This window comes from Seriola lalandi, unplaced genomic scaffold (genome assembly GCF_002814215.2).
Source record: "Seriola lalandi dorsalis isolate HSWRI2012SDOR001 ecotype SW California unplaced genomic scaffold, Sedor1 jcf7180002054664, whole genome shotgun sequence".
Taxonomy (NCBI): domain Eukaryota; kingdom Metazoa; phylum Chordata; class Actinopteri; order Carangiformes; family Carangidae; genus Seriola; species Seriola lalandi.
The window spans coordinates 115,658-135,773 of NW_019525217.1; the positions used below are offsets into that span (position 1 = coordinate 115,658).

Here is a 20,116-nt window from a genome sequence, read left to right on the forward strand (position 1 = left end):
CCACCGGCATCTGGTCAGCGGCCACTCTGAGGCAGCTCACACACACACACACACACACACACACACACACACACGAACACATATGCACATACACATTCACACACATCTACTGGTGTCTCACTACAAACCCCCAGCTGACTGCACTGACCTTCTGACTGATGAGGATCCATAATAAGTTGAGATTGATTTTTAGGGTCAGGGTCCAGGTTAATAGATGGATACTGGTAAACATCAGTAAATATAGAGAAACTGTGGTAGAATAAATAAAATAAAAACAATGTAAAGCAGATCCATCTTTACTTTATGATCTATATTACAATATCACACCAAACAGACAGCTGTAACATACAGTCTCTTCAAAATGTCATCAAACAAAAAACTAAGCTAGGGAAAAAAGATACACACAAAATCTATACTCACGATTAAAATAAAATTACAGGCATTTATCTCAACGGTTCATCATACATGATCATAATAATGGAAATGAGTATGAGGCTCAAAGAGATGGTGAAGATTATAGCTGCAAATTGAGAAAGCTCTTGTGATGTGGTTTGATATCTCATAACAGCAGAAATGTTCTGTTTGTGTATTTAAAAGTCAGCGAAATACAGTGATGTGACAGCAAGCTCTCCACCTACAGACAGGACGATTGTTACAGTAAAACAGTGACACATTTTCCCTTTTCACCAGAGAACTGTTAAGCTTGTGCAATTATTGCTAAAATGGTGAGTCATGGTGCAAAACAGACAAAAATCGCCTCGTCAGACGACAGAACTTGACGCTCTCTGAGTTTTAAGTTTTGAGTTTATGCTGCTGTCATGTCATCTGGCTGCCGAGTGTGGTGGAGCAACAGTTTGTGCTATTTACATCATCTCTGCCAATATTTCAGTGTGATGACAGTTTGCATTCTCTATTTCAATTTATCAACAACAAAAAAAAAAGCCTGCATTATTTCCAAGTTGGAAACTTTCAAACAGTGCAATTATCCTGATATGACTCATATGAACACAATATAAGAGAGGCTGTAGTAGTGTACTTTTAAGGGCGTGCAGGCTTGGTTAAATAGGCTGTGTGCTTGGCCTGGCTCTTGCTGTCGATCAGAAGCAGCTGGTTATTTCTGTGGTGAGAAATCATTTCGTCGAGACTGGTGAAAATCTGAGAGAGAGAGAGAGAGAGAGAGAGAGAGATAAAGGGAGAGTGGTGACCAAACAAAAAGCCTGAAACTCGTGCTCAGCTGTAATTCTTCCACAGTCCTGTTTTCGACACTCCCCTCTCTTAGAACTGCCTCATTGGCCCTCACCTCTTCGTTCTTCTTGCCCTCTTTTCCCAGGGCGTAGCCTTGTGTCTCCTCCAGGAAGCGGATGGGAATATTGTACACCTTCTGCTGGTAGAGCACAGCCAGGGTGAAAGGCTGGCGGGAGTTCTGAGCCGAGCTGTGACGGATGAGGAAGGCACCGTCCTACGATGAGGAGAAAGAGAAGACAAACAGGACGATCTGAGTAAAACCAACACTCCAAGGATTGAGAAAGAAGTTTGGGAAGAATGAGAGAATGAAGAATTGTTTAGTGAGAAAAGAGACATATCATCCAGAGTAAGTGAAGGAAATGTGAAAAACAAATCAGTCCTGGAAGCCCTGAAGCTGTCTGATGCAAGTTTGGCTTTTATTTGTGTGTCAGCGAAAACATGTACACAAACACTCAAGTTTCTTCATTGCCTGTGCCGCACCTTTGCCTTAAGCCCTTGTGTTTGCTTGGAAATGAAAAGTAATTGTGGTTGAAACGCCCCCCCCCCCCCCTTCTCCCCACCATTAGCTGTTAATTCACTGTGAAGTCAAACATCAGACTGTTTTACCTTGTTGACCCTCTGTAAGAGGTCCTCCGCTGTCTTTCTGTTGCAGTCTCCGGCAAACCACTCTTTACTCTGGGAGATGGCAAATAGTAAATACATCAATAACAGAGCTTTAATCCTGCGTTTAACAGTGGTGGAAAGTAACAAGTACATTTACTCAAATTCTGTATTTAAGTGTAGTTTAAAGGTGCTTGTATTTTACTTGAGCATTTCATTTTCACGCTACTTTATACTTCTACTTCACCACATTTCAGAGGTGCATGTTGAACTTTTTACTCCGCTACATTTATCTGACAGGTATAGTTACTTTTCAAATTACGATTGCACATTAAGCATCATATGAAAAGGCTGTAAAATACAACACAAAAACCCTTACAGCCGTGTTTACTTGAGGCCCCTCATTACAAGTTTGCAGCTCCATCAAACAGATATTTCAACACTCAAATAATGTCATATATGATAATATATCGTCACTAGTGGCCAGGTACTTTTTGTACTTTGATGATAACACTTGCTACTTGCAATAAAATCATTTTACACTGCTGTATTATCACTTTAACTTAAAAAAAACGTAAAGGTTGTATCTCTTCCACCACTGTTGTTTAAAGTCATGTTAGATTTTCTGTGACAGACACACACCTCGTTCCCAGATTGTTTGGTTGCCCTCATACCACCAAAGGAGGCTGAAAACCAATAGAAAAACTTTTTATTTGTCAAGTGCAGTGTCTGGAATCTGTATTTAGCAACAGACAGATGGTAAAAATAAAAATAAAAAAGTAAAGTTTGATCCATGCAACATTTGGATTACATGAAGTGAAGAATCTGAGCAGACCCCAAATGATCACAGTCATCCCTCAGGATTTAAAAAACCCTCTTTTTGAAAAGATGTGAGCTTACCCACAGGCTTAGTGCCTGCCATAGGATGATTTGGAGGGCTAGAATAAAGACAGCAAGGCTAATGTTATTCACTGAATTTATTTCTGATGTATGCATGCACTTGTAAATGGGGTCAACAGCAAAACAGGCTGGAAATCACTGCAGTTTGTATCTGTATGACAAACCTCTCCAGCCTCTCTGTGTTAGTCACCTCTTACCTGGGTTTAGCTTCCTTCAGGTTTGCTGGAAGAGGGGGCTTAACACTGGGGGTTGGCGGAGGGAGTTTGGTAGGAAATGTGGCACGTCGTGCTTCAACAGAAGGAGCTATAGAGGAAAGATATGTACTCTTCAACGTCATCATCACCATGGTCAAAATAATGTGCACTGATATTTGATCAGTTTTACTGAGTAAAGGAGATGTGGTGTTTACCTGTTTTTACCTCATTTAAGGAAGGCAAGAACGAATTCTGAAAGGGAGGAAATAAATGTTACAAGCTGAGCTTCATTTCCTACGCGGGAAATGGAAATCCAGAGTGAGACTGAAAACTTTCTAATTCAGCGTTCACTTATATAAGACTAAGCAGTGAGATGGATGGACACACTCACAGACTTGGCTCTGGGAACAGGAGGCTTCATCCTGCAGATAGGGGAGAATGTTAATTTTCATTGTATCTTTAGTACCATGAATTGACCGTGTGATGCCGCTATATATCGACCACATTTGCATTTTTCTGCAGAAACAAAGCAGCATCGTTGTCTGATTGGATCATGAAGCTTTACAGACGGTTATTTCATATTTAGTGCATATCACCATGTTTTGATTAGGTATTAGGATGAAAGCTGCTTTGACTCTGGTACAGATGCACGTACATGGGTATGGGAGATGGTACAAGTGCCGTCTTGGGAGATGGAGGCATCGGCCTCATCGGCCCTCGAGGGGGAGGAGCGCAAGCTGAGGAGCAGGGAGAAAGGAAATCTTCATTTTTATCTTTCCATCATCTGGAAATGAAATCTCGTTGTGTTTTCATTTGAATATTTTGAAGTAACTGTTGCTGCTGGATTATCACTCACTCATCAAGCACACACAGAGCAAGTTCTTGTGAAGTGGGACTCAACCTACCTGCTGTTGGTTCTAAATATAGGTCATCATTATCTTCCTGAAAAACAAAATGATAAATATTATCCTGTCACGATAATGTACAGGAGCATATCTAACAAAATACATGGTGAAATGTGCCAGAAGTTGAGAAAGAATTCCTGGCTGACATGAGTCGCCTTATGTATTCAGCTTTTGGCATTATTTATATAAGATTTAATGTTCATGTATGTTTATTAAGGGGTAAATCTGCTCAGACTGTTTCAAGAGCTCTTTGAGAGCTCCCTCTTAGACCAGAGCCTTTTCTGCAAACTGTTTAACCATTTGCTATAAACCATCAGTTCCTTGGTGTAAGCATCTCTGACTGAACTAATGTTATATTGTCTTTTAGGCCCTGTAATAGGTCTCGGGCTGCGCTATCAAATTGTCTTTGAATCCTTCCCTCACCCAAGCAGAGTGCAGATAATCGACTGCTTAACTAGGCCTTACATCTACATTCTATGGGCGTATTACGAAACAATGGGCCCCTGGGAACAGACACATTATAGGTTCCCCTCGCACCTCCTACATAGGCCCAAGACCCTCAGACTGAAAGAAGTGCTGTCTGTAGTTATTTTACGCCTCATTCAGTGACATTTTACAGGAGTTATCTGCAGCATTTAGTTCACACCGGAGATGAAGAGAGGCTGCACATTTCTAAATAATACTACAACAAACTATACAAATTATTATAGACAAAGAAGAGAAACGTTGAAGGATTACATTTTCTTAAAGCTGCTGTTTTTATTTGAACTGCTTTACTAATGTCACTGTATTTTAATGAAATGTTACTGTAGCCTCAGTGTGCTGTGCAGCTGTAATGAAGGGAAAAAAAGAAAGACAAATACTGGATTGGACATGGTTGGCAGATACTGAATATTAAAAAAATAAAAAAAAACACATACACAATCAGGACATCTGCACTTTGACCTGAGCTCTGAGATTTTTCTACAAAAAAGTAGAAAAAAAAGCCACTTCACACAGATGCTCAGAGGCATTAGTCCTGTGAGCCTGTGCCCAGTAGACCTGTTCACTAATCCATGCCTGATTGGCCCAACTGGCTTAATAAGCAGTTTCATCTGAATGCCACGGCCTGCACAGTTGTCCAGCCACCGTGTCTGGTTTGATTTTGCAAATAGCCACTAATTAGCAACTTCTAATCATACTTCTGGTATGAGAGATTTTTCCACATTATGAATCATGTCCCCTGACCCTGAAAAAAAAGAAGAATAAAGCCAGTGAATTAAACTCACCTGTTCTTCATTTGGATCCAGATACACATCTGAAATGAAGAGAGAAAATCTGACAGTGATCAGCGCTGCGGCCTCTAGTGGTGGGGAAAGGCCTCAACAATTGTATATAAGTGACTACAATATGAAAAGGAGTTAACAATGCAAAGACTTTTACTTTTGGTTGGCTACTTAAAAATATTTTAATAGTACTGATTCTGTATTTCTATTACTAGTATCATTTTGAAAAACCTTTACTTGTAACAGCATTAGGGTTATAGTTTCTTCACTGTGGTTTAAAAGTTCGGAGTATTTCTTACACCATTAGTTATAACATTCATTTATGCATCACTTTCAGTTTTCCAACATTGTCTTCTTAACTAAAGTTAGTTAGACTATTATGAAAGATTTGAGGTATTCAGGGTTGTTGCAACAGTGGGGCAAAGAGGAATATTCAAGCAGAGCATCTAAGCTAATTAGACTGTGACCTTTGACCTAAAGTTTCTGGATAACTGGGCAAAGTCAGAGGGTGTGGAAATAATCATCTCTTCATCTGAGACAACGTGAAGAGACAAGTTCCTCATCTTTGAGATTTCATTATTTTGGCAACACGTGAAGCACAAAGTGGCGATTGCTTTGTTGTTCTTGCAGATCACTTTGCAATCAGTTTGCTGATTAAGTTGAATTTCTGACACAGTCAAGGTGCAGTTCAATGGCAGCGCAGTGGGTGGCACTCTCTTCTTTGTTACTGCTGTTTAACTTACTGGTAATGACCCATTTCTGGTTGCATTTATTTATTCTGATTAAACTGCTGTTACTGCTGGAAACACTGAGCACAATATTTTCTTGACGTTGCACCGTGACATTTTTTTCCTGGGACAGATCTAGTAGACAACAGGTGCGCAGCGACAGCAAATGTAAATTCTTTCATGGCGTGAGTTTGACAAATGATTGTAATTCTGTAAATATAACATGACTAATAAAACAAATAAAGACATTCACCTGCCTCTCAGTCAATAGCCATTTATAGTCTGGTGGATATGAAAGGCTTATTTGTGTAATTTGGTGGAAGTGATTACTGCACCTTCCTCGGTGTTGGACACAGGGACTGGAGCAGGAACAGACCGGACTGGTGGAGGAGGCATCATCTTGTTTCTCCCAGGCTTCTCAGTTCTGTCTATTTCAGGTGCTGGGAGGGAGAATGATGTAGTTGTAGCACACTGTAAATGCACTGTAGTTTGTGTAGTTGCAAATGAATGCAGATGAATAACTCACGTTTCCTGGTGTTGGCTTCATAGCTGAAAACATTGGCCCGTTGCAGAGGTTTCTGAATAACAGGGGTGAGATCACTTCATTAGAAACATTAAATGTAACATTTCAAACACTCTTGAAATCTCTTGACAGAGGCAGAGACACACAGACGAGTTACCAAAGCTTTTCCCGCCCTGGGTGGAGGAGCGGCTTGCCTCTGTGGAACAGCAGGGCTGGACGTCCTCTCTGCACAAAGTTGCATCAGTTAACAGAAGTTTAAAGAAAAGGTCAGTTTTATATTGCCTTATGTATCAACAGCTCTTTGAACTGTTTATACCCTAACCCTATTAGCCGTGGTGACTCAGTGCAATGATGTTACCCAGATAAACATTTTCCTCCACTTGTCTCTGTGGGACTTTCATAGCCGGACGCTCACAAGGAGGTGCTTCATACATATCGCCTTCCTCGTCATCCTGCCATAAGAGAGTACGAATACGAAGCTGCTTTAAAGGTGCATGCATGTTGAATATTAAGAATTTCATTACATCAATTCTGAGACAGTAGTATGGGTGTTTCAGTCGAGTGAGACCATAGCTAAAATTGCTGGAAGCCTTATGTCTGCATTTTACAGTATATTGTGCACAGCGGTGTAAAATTGTCCAGGAAATCTGCTGGAGTCAGTGAAAGGCCAAAGAAAAAAAAAAATTCTGATTAATTTAGATGAAAAAAAAAGTAATCCTCTTCAGGGTGAACGCAGCAATAAGGTATTCACCAAAAAAAAAAAGAAGCAGCAGAGCTAATGGGAAATGCATGGATGGATTATGAGACAATGGGCCGGTGGGCACAGACATGTAAAAGTCCCCAACCCTTCCTGAGGAGGAACACATCCAGTCTGAAACAGAGGTTCTACTTGTTCTACGTCTCTTTGAAGTCCTTTGTGTTTCTTTGAATTCATTTGGTGTCTTTTTGTGGTTGTTTTATGTCTCTTTGTAATGGTTTTATTGACTTTCAGCAATGCATCCATCCACGGGGACATGTGGTAACAATATCATATAGAGATGTTTAAAAATGCCACATGTAGCACCTTTAAAAGCAACCTGTAGAAGCACAGATTCAGGAACTTGTGGTCTTTCTACTTACAAACTCATCTTGTGGCCACCCAAACCCTGCATTGTTATCTGAAACAGATTAAAAATGAGACACTGACAGATAATACATGCAGTGATCCAGTGAAGAAAGAAAAAAACAGGAGGAATCAAAACATTTTCCCTTCATTTTACCGTGAGGTTAAATCTCACCTGTTCTTTTAGGTGGCGCCGGAGGTCCACTGTGTCTGAGGGAAAGAGGGGAGGTGAGATTGTGCAGGGGCATTTTGTTTCATGAATAACACATCAACAGCAAAACCAATAAGGTTTTACTGATACTGATTATACTTACAGGTTCTTCAGTTTTCCAAAAAAGCTCTGAAAAACACAGAGACCTCAGAATTAACAGACAAAATGCTCTTAGCTGCATGCCTGGCTAGAAATCATTTCATTTTTATCAGCTTCATCATCAAGCCTGAGTCAGTGGCTGCTTTTTTTGGGGAGAGTCACACAACAACAATAAAACTTTATTTTAACACCCTATGTAGGACTTCTACTCACTGCAGTTGAGAGGGAAACGTTGTACCTTTTACATGTTCTAGATTTATTTGATATCCTTACTGTAGTTACTAAATACTTTACAGATTGAGATTAATACAACATGATGTGTTATATGTGAAATCAAGATAAGAGACTTGACTCCCAGAGGGAAATTCACAAGCTCTCCAGCAGCATATAAAGATATTAAAATTAGCCACACATTTATCTGCTGCAACATTTACATTACACTTACCTACATTTACACTATTCTGCAAAATAGTACTTTTACCAATGACACTTTAAGATTATATTGATGGCACTACTTTTTTTAGTAACAATTTGAATGCAGGACTTTTACTCGTAACAGAGTATTTCTACACTGAGGTGTCACTACTTTTACTTGGGTTTAAGATCCGAGTTCTTTTCCTGCCACTGATTATTTGTACATATAGTTCTAATAAATGTTAATCTCATTATGTCCTTATCTCTCTGACTTTTAATTGTTGCTGCTGTCCATTCAAACTCAAAGCTGTTTTGAACTCCTGAACATTACCAGTGAAATCACAGAAACGTACATGTGCAGGGATGTGATGTGAGATAAATATAAACTTTGAAACGAAATCAGACAGTGGAGTGACAGTGGCTCTGTTTTTCCCACAGTGCCAGGCAGCCATGGAGGAAGTGTTGATGTAAAGTAAATGATTACAGACAAACAGAAAGGGAGTGAGGAAGGACCTGCAGAGTTTCCATCTCTCACACACTCGGGCACCGAATGTCAGGAAACGGTTGCTTTTCTGTTGATGAATTATGATCAGGTTAGAGGAGATAAAAGAGAACTGTGCTGCCATTTCTGCTATTTATGACCTTTACCTCACACAGTCACTCCAAATATATCTGCATTTTAAGGTTGGATCAAGTTACAGTGACAGTGAAGTTCTGCTTAGTCTCAAACACAGAGTTGAACTGCTACGAGCTGTAACATCTCCGTGATAGGAAATTTATTAAACACCACCTGTAAAGTGAAAAGTGTTGTCAGTGGCTCAGAGAGCGAACAGCAGGAAAAAGGAAAAAGTGCCGTGACCATGAAGTGAAATCTGATGCAAACGAGGAGAAGACACACTGAGCCATAGACAATAGAAATAGTGTTTCTGTGTTATCACAAGCAATTATTTTAGATAGGAATAAATATGAACCACTATAATATTTCATTTTTATGCTTCACAGATAATCAGATAATATATGTGCTGAAAATCAGTTATTAAACTCCACTGAATGTAATAGAGTATTTTTCAGTTATCGGTTAAGGTCATCGCTTCTATCTAGATCTATACCTCTATTTCGTAATGTTTATTCTGGTATGTTTTCATGTGAACACACAGGGAAGTCCTCCAACCACAAAACATTTATCTGCATGAACTCCTGACACTAGATGAAGGGAAACTGAACACTTATCAGACCAGAAAAAAAATGGTCATAGGAGACTGTTAAAGCTGTTTTCCTAAGATAAGATTTTTGTGTTACCAAAACCCATCTGTAGTTAGATATCACTTATACACAATATCTTTGTATGGTGTAGGTTTAATGGTGCCAAATAGGGTATTGAGTGAAAACTATATGAGGAAGCAGGTAACGTTCAGATCTCATTGTGAACTAAAACATTTTGTCTGTAAGACGCAGGAGTTTTTGAGAAATTTGCACCAACAGAATTAAAACTACAGAAAGATCAGCACCAAACATGAGAGACACGCAGCCTGACAGTAAGTTGGTTTCTCCCTGCCTGAAACATCACAGACTGAAACCTAGCAGCAGCACCTCTGAGTGAACAACAGCACAAACTACTGCGTGGCCATGTTTGCTGTAAAAGAGTCTGAAATGTATTATGATAAAAGTGACACCACTGGCATGAAAAGTAACAACAGCTGACAACAAACAAAATGGGAAGCTTGACATGCCACATACAAGAACGTAGAAGTGACGCTATTTGGTCTGAAATAAACATGTGTGTGTACATATGTATGATTTCCAATTTATTTGAATTAAAACTTTAACATCTGTGACAAAAAAGCAGATACTGCTTAATCTAAATCTCACACAAAACTTCATTAATGTGCAAGATGTAACTCACACAACAAAAATAACACCGGTACCACACCTGTGAATTTATCATGTATGTACCAACTGTGTTTCAATTTTATAGTCAAAATCCTGGTTAAATGCACTTAAACATGTTTGATTAAACTTTGATAACTTTAACATCAGGTAAGAAACTGATTTTATGGAGGTCTGTTGAACAGAGAGAACACACAAAGGGACGATTAACACACTTTCTGAGAACTTACCGATGATTGTAGGTGTGTTTACTTTAACATTTTTTACTGTTTGCCTTCACATTCCCACACAATCACAACTTTAACAGTGCAGCTGCTGAAATAAGTAACTACACTGAAGGTTTACAGAGCACTCAGTTGCTCCAACACAGAAACTCGACCATCGACAACACCTACTCACTTCCTCCTCATTCCACTCACAGTTACCGGACTATAAACCAAAGTGTGACAAAAATAAAATAGTACTTTACCATTGTCATGATTTTTGGTCGATTCTCACAGCTCAAGTCATGAGGAAATGTCTTTGTTTCGGTTCTTGGATGCAAATGGTTTTAAAGATTGAAAGCGAGCGATACAGAGAGAATGTGAAGAGCAGCTCTAACTGATCTCATTTGCATTTCCTACCTGTGTCAGTCAGACAGCTTCACCTGCTGCTCTCTACCTTTAATAGAGCTGCAGCCAATGCACAGCTCAAACACGGCTCTGAATTTCCCTACTGCAAATGGTCCAGTAACCAATTAGAATTTATATCATTTGATACAACTGGAAAATAACATCTCCTTTGTACTCCAGCCTCCATCAAAAGGGGAAATGAATTATTAACTCTTGATACGCACACCAGGCACCAATGGAGTTATTAATAAGTTGTCAAAGAATCCAAACAGGGCTTATTGTATTTTACACCTATTAAAACTACAAAAAGTGAAGTGATTACAATCCCAGAGTGTGTGAAGAGCACATACAAACTGAAACTATCTGCTACAGGTAGCCTATTCAGTTGCCAGTTTATTAGGTACACCTAGCTGCAGTTCAACAACATCACAAAGTGCAGCCTCCAAAATGACCAGACAGTTGAATCAACGCTTCTCTAAATCAATCCCAACAAAAATTCATCCCTCATGAAGGGAAGATCTATTGCAGGACTGTTGTTTTAGACTGAAACTGAGTGTAGGTTTTAATACTAACTCAATAAGTTTCCTTTTTGGCAACAAGATAACTTATTATTTATCACCAGATAATGTCCCCACAGTTAATTACTTGTAGAAGTAAAGTCAGTCTTTTTGCTTTTAGAAATGATCACATGTAGATCACATTTGTAGTTCAACAATAGATCACTGGAGTCCAAGAGTCTCTCTTTATAAAAGCACAGTAATTACATTACATTTGAATCCTAGTTATGCTGTTGTTTGAATATTCTGATAACACTTTATAACTTTATGTTCTTTGTTTGCATGTTTTTCTGTGTTTTGGTAATGAGCATGGTTGATTAGGAAGACTGTGACTGTGATTGCCATGTTTTAATGGATGAGCAGATTGAATCTTGACATTGAACTTTCAAATTAGTGAAACGTCTTACTGTTTCTTAATTTATATCCTTTTTCTGAGAATGAGATCCTGCAGCTGACTTTGGGAAGCTGATATCTGAGGGAATGTTGAAACAAAAATGTTGTGATAAAAAATATTAACTCAACCATGTTAACATTTCCAACACGCTGACAGCATTTCCAGCTCAGTCTCTTCAGTCATGAGCCAGGAATGTGCTTGGTGAAACTGGATTTCATTCAGAGGCTGATAAACTGAGCCTTAGTTATCCTTGAGCTGCCATGGTGAAACTTATTCATCAGCAATTTACCTAAGACAATAAAATTCCACAAGTTCAAAAGGCATGAAGCATTAGGAGATTTATTCCAAATATTATTTATTGACAAAGGAGTATGTGATTATAATGACAGTCACAATAAATTATTAAGCTACAGTAAATAACGTATTAAAGCATTATAAAATACACATAAATATTAACTTAGCTCAAAACATCTTAAACCCAGTTTCCCTTGAGAGTCTATCACAGAACAAAGTGAGTCTTTGCAGTCGATAAGCAGTTTAATGTAGAACAGATAAATCAGCCCCCTGTCATTTTCAATCAATAATTAGACAATATAAATGTTATATACATACTGGGCTCAACCCAGGTGTGTGGTGGAGAAGTGCTCTGCAAATCCAGTGGGAAATAAAAAAAACAAAAAACAATGAGAATGACTCTAAAATCTCTCAAATCTATTTGCCATCTACAAGACGGCTGGGAGCAAAAGGAGAGAAAACTGCAAAAATAAGCAGAATCTGAACCAGCAGATACGTTTGACGGTCTGCAGCCCCTCGAGCCCCAAAGAGAGTAAATGCATGAACGTTTCCCATTAAAAGTAATTAAGCCAACAGCACCTGATATCTAAAAGCCACGTCTGTGACACAGTCTTTGCACAAAACTTTTTTTTTTTTTTAAATGCTTACTTATGACTTACTGTACTGTGCAAACTGCACTGTTTTGACTGAGTATTCTTCTGGATTAAAAGTGCTTCTGACATGAAGCCTACCACTGTGACTTCTTCCTATGAACCAGCATGAAGCCAACCAGGTCCTCCAGTTTGGTGGAGGCAGTACTGAGAAAACACATTAAAGCTTTGTACGCATGAAAAGATCAGAAATATTATTGCGATCAACATGGCCAGAAGGAGGAAAAGGAAGTTGGTTCTGTGGTCCTGTCCATATAAACTGTCCCATCTGACACAGTAAGGAACAGAAAACTGGAGAACATGGAGCTACATCACGCATGAAAACTCATGACTTGAAGTCCCTCTCGTGCATCTCTGTAGGAGTGGTCCTGCTGGTTTAAAACCTCCATCAGTTTGGATTTAGATCAACAGATAAACAAGAGTCCTGAGAGTCCTGTGGACCTCCTTGTCTATCTTCTCAATGATAAACGTGATACCCATTGTGCTTATGGGCAAGGCAATCCAACAACATCTTCTTTGCAGTCTCTCTTACTTTAGATCGGATTTGCCTTAATTTTGTCGTTGATCCAGTCGATGTAATTGGTGACACGGGTATAGACCCCAGGCTTATCCTTGTGCCCACAGCCGTCGCCCCAGCTGATCACACCCATCAGAGTCATCCTATCATTGTTCCGACAGACGAGTGGGCCGCCAGAGTCTCCCTGTGGGTGAAGTAAAAGAAAAAAATTCAGAGAAGGGAAAAATGAGATTTGAGTAATGTTAACAGCTTTAATTTAATGAGGAAGCGCAATGTAAAAAAATAAGCGTTCTCACCTTGCAGGCGTCGTCAAGCCCGCGGGTGTCACCTGCACACAGCATGTTGGGGGTCACCAGGTGTCCAGACAGCACATCTGGGATGCAGCGCTCGTTGGGCCACAGGCGAACATAACCTCTCTTAACACGCTCTGAGTACTCTGCAGTAACTGTGGAGAGAGTTTCAGTGAATACTTGAGCATCTCCAATCAAAAAATAAATCAATTAAAGGTTTGGGGAAAAGCGTGCTTACACTGCCCTCTGCTGGTCCAGTCAATTAAGTGTAATTTTGCACAGTAGCAGTGAAAAATGAGAGAATGCCATGAATTAGTTGGGAGATTTTCTTACATTCTTTGTCTTTTCCGTAGCCTGAGATCTCACACTCGGTCCAGCTGGGCAGCACCAGCCCAGATTCAGGCAGACACACCGGAAGAACCTCTGGAGAGTTCACAGCACAGATGCCGACGTCCGTCTTCAGCTTCAAGATGGCTGCAAGTGGAAAGTGACCACAGGAAAGTCAGGGTGATGCACTGGGAGACTGTGGGATGATGACTGAAGGATGATTTTAAGTATTAACAAGCATATGCTGCCCACTTAAGGTTCATCACTGCTGAAGGAAAACATGGCAAAGATTATATGCTTAATGTTCACTCACCGATGTCATTGTCAAATGATTCGTTGTCAAATTTCTCATGGATCCAGTACTTCTCAACCTTGAAAATCTGCTCACTGCTGGAATTCTGTTTCCGAAACGTTCTTCCCAAAATCACTTCCAATTTTTCTGCTTTATCTCTGAAAAAAAGAAAAAGGGAATATGTTTGTATGCTGCATAGCAAACATTTGAAATCATGTATTTTGTGTGTGTGTGTGTGTGTGTGTGTGTGTGTGTGTGTGTGTGTGTGTGTGTGTGTGAGTGTGTGTGCACGATTGAAGGATGTGAGTTTCTCCTACCTTAGCTCGAAGCAATGTGCAGCGGACAGGACCCAACAGGAGTCGATGAGGACTCCTCCACATCGGTGAAAGTGCTGTTTACTACGGGCCTGGTAAACATTAATGGCCGCCTGCCACGGCTGGTCTGTGATGTCGCTCTCTCTGCCCCCAAATATGCGGTACTCCGGGCGATTCAGGGAGTTGTCCGAACGCTGGCCACATGTTGCTACAGAAAGGATAGGTTGCAGGATGATTGTTAAATAAACATAAACACCAAACACGTCAGAGGAAATGGACTCTGGGTGATTTTCATTGGATGTGAGGATGTCCAACCTCTGTTGTTGTTAGAGGTGGGGGCACGTGGGTCGAGAGTGGTGATGATAGAGGGACGTCTCACTGAAAAAGAGGCGACAAGTTTTGGGAAGTCTGTTAGCACACTGCTGCACTGAAGATTTTAGTTCCAGGTAGCTGATCAGTTGTGATAATATTACTTCTATACTTCAACATTGCTGCAAAATGAAACAATGGAAATAAGGGTACTCACAGCATTTAGGTATGTCACACAGCTCCCAGGTCAGCTGCATGTTCTTGTAGGTGTGACACCAAGGACCTGCATCACCATCTGGATTCCTGTTGAATGAAGGAAGAAGAAATGCAATGAAAACCTGAGTTATTCTGCATTATATTATGCAGCCTCTGATGTGTGTTAGTTTGATCATATTGTGTGCGTTGGCATATCTACCTGCAGAAGCTGTGGCTGCCAAGCCCTAGCTCCAATGCATCAGATCTCCAAGCATTGTTGCGCTTACGCTTGAGAGCAGGAGAGTCCCATGGGAGACAACGAGAGCCGCTCTTTGTAACAGATTTTGTGCCTCTGTAGGACTGACCAGAGCCCAGAACACATTGTTGGTTCTTATCTGCTCCAAAACACAGAGAAAAAAGTATTTAAGCAAGTGTTTAAGCGATTAAGTATGTAATTGCTTGTATTTCAGTTTACTGAATATTAACTTCTTGTAAAACTGTACCTTCTGGACATTTGGGCAGAGAACAGAACTCCCACACGATCTGAGTGCCTTTATAGATGTAACACCAAGTAGTGCTGTCATTGTCAGGGTTCCTGATAGGGACAAAGAAAGGCAAGGACAGTGAGTAAATATCTTCACTGCTCACATAAATGATGAACAATTGCATTGTAAATAAAAGAGTTTTAAAGTACATCATCCTAACAAGGTTTTGCTAAATTAGACAGATTATCACATCGTCCAGTTCTTCACTTTTTTTCCTGCCTTCTTTCTCGCCAAGTCATCAATTCACCTGTTATTCCATATCCCATATCCATAACCCCTATAATCCTTTGCTTGCGCCTCTCAAAGTAAGACACATTCAGGGGCTAATGCATCATTCCCGCAGGGTCGACTAAAACTTGACCAGTATGTTTTGGGTTATCAGATCCCCTTCTCAGTTGAATGGACCCAATGAACATTTGCAATTCAACACATTACACTTGTCATATACCTGCAGAAGTTGTGATTGCCGAGTCCAAGACTGGTGGCGTCCACTTTCCTAGCCGTGAACCTCTTTCCTCTCAGAGACGTTGCGTTCCAGTTGATGCACTCTGCTCCTGTATAGGTGATACTCCATGTCCCACGGTACCCTACACCATGCCCTGCAACACACTTCTCATTGGTGTCTGTTGGAGAAAGGGACAAAGTTAAATTGAATATAGTGTCAGTTATTTATAGCTGAGACTGGAATCACTCTAAACACACATAACTGATACAGTTCATTTATTATGACACAATAAAACACATATTGGATCTGGAGAGACTTAAGCCGTTGAAAATATTTGGGAAAATTATGAAAACATTGTTATTTCTTATACAAGACATTAAACTCACAACTTGTGTCCTAATGGCATTTATATCATTGTTTTCCAATTAGTGGTTTAAAGCAATGGCCAAACAGAAAGTATGCAATCAGATTTATTGAGTCTGGCCACTCTTAACTCATTACTCTTTGGCTGAAATCACTTCACTGTGACCACTGGCGTTCACATAATTATCCCACTGGGAGGGTGGGGCGTCCCTAAAGCCTCAAGGAGTCACCCGCAGAAACGCAAACATTCATAGCCCAGAATGTGTTTCCATTGTTTATGATCCTTTCTTCTTCTCTCCAAACCACAGGCCCATGACACCTCTGTATGAGTCACACAGTCAGACTGTGACCTTATCAAGACTCACTAACAAGTTTGTAGAACGTTTTAATTAATGTTGGACACCATGTTATGGACATGGCTGCGTTTATTGCTGCTTTAAAGTAAAACACTAAATTGGAAAAGTGAATATTTGGGTTTTGGACTGTGTAGGACAAAATAAGATGTCACGCTGCATGCTGGGAAACTATCACGATTTTCTCACATTTCGCAGAAAAAAAAATTTAACAATTAAATGAGAAAAATATGTGAATTAATAAAAAAATAATTGTGAGCTATATTAAAAAGATAATTTTGTACTTACTGATCTCACATCGAGGCCCAGTGAAGCCTGCGGGACACTGGCAAATGTAATCTGAGGTGTATACAGCCTCCTTACAGGTTCCACCGTTGTAACAATGAGACACGTAGCAATCTGTAAAGGACAGACAGATCGAGTTAGTCAGTCATACATCATCCAGCTCTTCAGCCCACAAACAATTAGAATAATCAGAATCTGATTGATTGGCCATGACCACTTGCGTAGACAGAGAATTAAATCTGTGGGTTTGGCCTCATGTGTCACACTTGACGTAAAAACATGGAGTAGTATGTCGTAGTAAGGTCTGTGTGAATCCTGACTCTCTTCTTACTAGGAAACGTCGTCATTGCTTCACTTTTAAATATATCATGCCGTTGCCAAGGGGTTTTTCCCAGAGCAGAGCTGGATTTATGCCATCACCAGTCCTGTTTGTCATTTGTTATTTCAACTTTTCCTAAAGGCTAGCGTTCCGAATAACAGCACCCCACTCGCTGTCAGTGGTGTGAGCTCACAGACGGTGCAGACTGAAAATGTGGTTGTAATTTGTCTGAGGGAGGGGCAATCATGCTTCGCAGAATTCGTCAATGAGGGTGAAAGTGCGCATGAGGGCCGGGCTGGCAAGAGTATTTCAGACTAAACTACACCCACTCAAAAAACACAGAAAGCCAACAGCTCTTCATTTGGATGCACTGAAATAACAGAGATTTGGACACATGAACGTGCAGAGCCAACAGAAAATAATCATCTGAGGTTGTCACAGAAAGTTAGAGGTAAAATGAAGCTATAATGAAAGAGGTTAGGGAGGGAAGGCAAGCGGGTTGACAGGCAAATTAACAAACAGGATTATATTCTGCTCTAAAAAAAAAAGTCTGACAAGAAACTAAGACAAGAAAAATCAGCCAGTCCATATGTGTTTGTGTGTCTGTGCATTCATATCACACTCACTGATGACGGGCACAACATGACAAAGCTCTCGTCCTCTGAATGCACAACGGCAATACTCCACACGCTGTCCCTTCCATCGCAGCCAAGTGTCCCCATAACTACGCACTGCCGATAGCTCACTATCCACACAACGTGCTGAGAAAACACACACACACACACACACACACAAACACAAACAATAAGTATACAGCCGATCAAACAGGAAGACACACGGCAAACTGAATCACTGTCACATATAAAAGGAGTTACAAGCATGAAGGTACAAAAAGGGGAGGGACACATGACAAACACATGAATGACTACAGAGAATTAAAAGAACATGAGGAAGATGAGGATGGTGATGGTGTGATTAGGGAAGAAAAAGTGTGATGGGGCTCACAGGACGTGTCAAAGGAAGGTGAAGACTTCTGGACATGAACAATCAAAAGCGTCCCTCTAGCTGGCTGCCTGACAGGCTCACCTCTGTAAAAACGAGTCCCTCTCTTAGTGCGGAGCAGCTCCACCTGCAACAGGAAAGACGAGTTAAACACAGAGCGGCAGCGGATGGGAACTGGTTGCATGGTCCTGGTTTCCAGCCGAGGTAGCCAGTGATTTTATTTCATTTCTTCAGGATACTGTGAAAATAAACTTGCACAGGCTTGGAACTTTCTGCACAAATAATCCACCCTAGTCAGCATTTAGCTGCCTTTAAGTTTGACTCAAACATCACGTGTTGGCACACACAGTACAGTAGTGCTCCAATAACAGAGATTTTAAACTGGGCTGCAGGACAGCAGTGAGTTTATGAGTTTATTGTTTCAAAATCAGTTCAAATACAGTTAACATTTTTCCATTTAAAATATTGCTGTTCAGCAGCTGACTCTAAAGTCTCGGATGTTGAAGTTTTAGGCAAACCAGTCAATGATCAAAGCTGCAATGCAACAAACACATAAATGCAACAATATTAAACAGACTAAATGTTTGCTCAGATGGATTATAAACCATAAGAATTGAAATGCATCAAGACAAGTGTGCAGGATTTGCAGTTATTGGGCTGGAGCATGCAAAACCACTCATCTGGTCTCTCACTGACAAGGAGTGCAGTACTTACATTGCCCGCTAGGCTGCAGCAGAGAGCAGAAAGGAGACTTAATAGCCCAAGTAGTCGGATCATGTCTTCAACTCAAGTGGTCTTCGATCTGCAGGAAGTAGAATATAAATACATGTTTAATACACATGTAAGCAGTGATACCATGAGAAGCTGTGTGTGGGGAAAAGCAAAGACCAGAGACCACAATTATAATAATCATAAGACCAATCAGATTCTGGTCATGCAATATATAACATAATATAATATAATATAATATAAAAATGATCAGTGATCAAGCTGTGAATAGTGAGAACACTGACCATTTATTTCCTGCAACCTCACACACACACACACACACACACACACACACACACACACAAAAGCTGAAAACATTGGCAACTGTGTACAGTGGGGCGACTTGAAAAAAAAATCCATACAGGCATTTCAATGTTACATGTCTTTCGGTATAAATCTTTTGTCTTTGTAAATACTGAGCCAACAATCGCAGGAAAAAGATCAGCACTGGTCACCTTCTCCAAGCGGTGCTGTCTCTCTGCTCAACTTCCTTCCTCCATCCCTATGCCTTTCCTCTGAAAATCGACCTTTGGGGTGAGGGACACCGTTTGGGAGGAAAGGGTGGGCAAGGTGGGGTGCTTATGGGAAACGGGAGGTCATTTCTAGTTCCTTGAAGTTGTGTTGACAGGAAGTTGTAACAGCCTGTGCTTAACAGTCTGATGGGGGAGAGTGAATGGGTTCCACAAGCTTGTGCTGTGTTCATCACAGAAGCCCAATCCCGCAACTTACTTACATCCACATAGCCGTATAACCAATCCACTTATCATTATTCATCTATTTCTTCCCACTGGGACTAAACAGGAAGCAGATTATCTTTATGCCAAACATGAGACGCTGATAACTCCATCAGACAACACAATCCGCACAACCCTGGTGTGATGAAAGGCAGCATGCACAAGCAAAAAGTTTCTGCAACATACTGGCAGCATCTCTTCCCTAACAGAGAAAAGCAGCAGCTGTAGGAGGATAAAGTGACTTAGGACTTTAAGGGGGGGGGGGCAGAAGGGAGGCCTGGTGCACGAAAAAGTGTCTAAACTTGTATTTCCCTTTTATACTTCTAGACTACAGAAAGATGTGGGTATCAGATTTGTTCCTCTTCTCTGTTTTAAAGGAAACATATTGTGAAGAAAGGAGGTACAGAGGAGAGCGCTTGTTGCTCCTCAGTCAAGTGTGAGTAAACATGAGTCACAAAAGAAGGAGGGGGGTGGAGGGT

At 40.5% G+C, this 20,116-nt stretch overlaps 2 protein-coding genes across 7 annotated transcripts in view; both read right to left on the minus strand.

Moving 5' to 3' along the window:
- Nucleotides 1-280: 280 nt before the first annotated feature.
- On the minus strand, nt 281-10,764 carry LOC111665968 (B-cell linker protein). Of its 3 annotated transcripts, none has more exons than XM_087177946.1 (19): nt 10,697-10,764; nt 7,777-7,802; nt 7,638-7,672; nt 7,480-7,517; nt 6,719-6,812; nt 6,518-6,585; nt 6,364-6,415; nt 6,173-6,277; nt 5,113-5,141; nt 3,845-3,881; nt 3,595-3,676; nt 3,331-3,361; nt 3,155-3,191; nt 2,943-3,048; nt 2,746-2,783; nt 2,488-2,531; nt 1,852-1,920; nt 1,301-1,459; nt 281-1,155 (listed from the first exon to the last, which is right to left on the minus strand). In XM_087177946.1, the coding sequence occupies exons 5-19, from the start codon at nt 6,792-6,794 to the stop codon at nt 1,039-1,041; spliced, it is 1,050 nt and encodes a 349-aa protein (XP_087034072.1). In that variant the 5' UTR covers nt 6,795-6,812; nt 7,480-7,517; nt 7,638-7,672; nt 7,777-7,802; nt 10,697-10,764; the 3' UTR covers nt 281-1,038. The 3 variants fall into 3 exon arrangements, with proteins under 3 accessions (XP_087034072.1, XP_023276902.1, XP_087034073.1); XM_023421134.2 differs by lacking the exon at nt 10,697-10,764 and adding an exon at nt 10,543-10,690; XM_087177947.1 differs by lacking the exon at nt 10,697-10,764 and having other exon boundaries at nt 7,480-7,541.
- Nucleotides 10,765-11,958: 1,194 nt separating this feature from the next.
- plat (plasminogen activator, tissue) overlaps nt 11,959-20,116 on the minus strand; it is a 12,724-nt gene continuing 4,566 nt past the window's right edge. For 2 of the 4 annotated variants that reach the window (XM_023421154.2, XM_023421156.2), the window contains exons 2-15: nt 18,850-18,937; nt 18,139-18,262; nt 17,760-17,894; nt 16,818-16,928; nt 15,817-15,991; nt 15,327-15,418; nt 15,044-15,218; nt 14,846-14,931; nt 14,635-14,697; nt 14,323-14,527; nt 14,027-14,163; nt 13,720-13,860; nt 13,393-13,541; nt 11,959-13,280 (exon numbers count right to left, since the gene is read on the minus strand). In XM_023421154.2, the coding sequence (XP_023276922.1) occupies nt 13,113-13,280; nt 13,393-13,541; nt 13,720-13,860; nt 14,027-14,163; nt 14,323-14,527; nt 14,635-14,697; nt 14,846-14,931; nt 15,044-15,218; nt 15,327-15,418; nt 15,817-15,991; nt 16,818-16,928; nt 17,760-17,894; nt 18,139-18,262; nt 18,850-18,912 (1,824 nt within the window). In that variant the 5' untranslated portion in view covers nt 18,913-18,937 and the 3' untranslated portion in view covers nt 11,959-13,112. Of the gene's footprint in view, nt 13,281-13,392; nt 13,542-13,719; nt 13,861-14,026; nt 14,164-14,322; nt 14,528-14,634; nt 14,698-14,845; nt 14,932-15,043; nt 15,219-15,326; nt 15,419-15,816; nt 15,992-16,817; nt 16,929-17,759; nt 17,895-18,138; nt 18,263-18,849; nt 18,938-19,358; nt 19,861-20,116 lie in introns of those variants that run through there. The other 2 variants (XM_023421155.2, XM_023421157.2) reach the window with 2 other exon arrangements.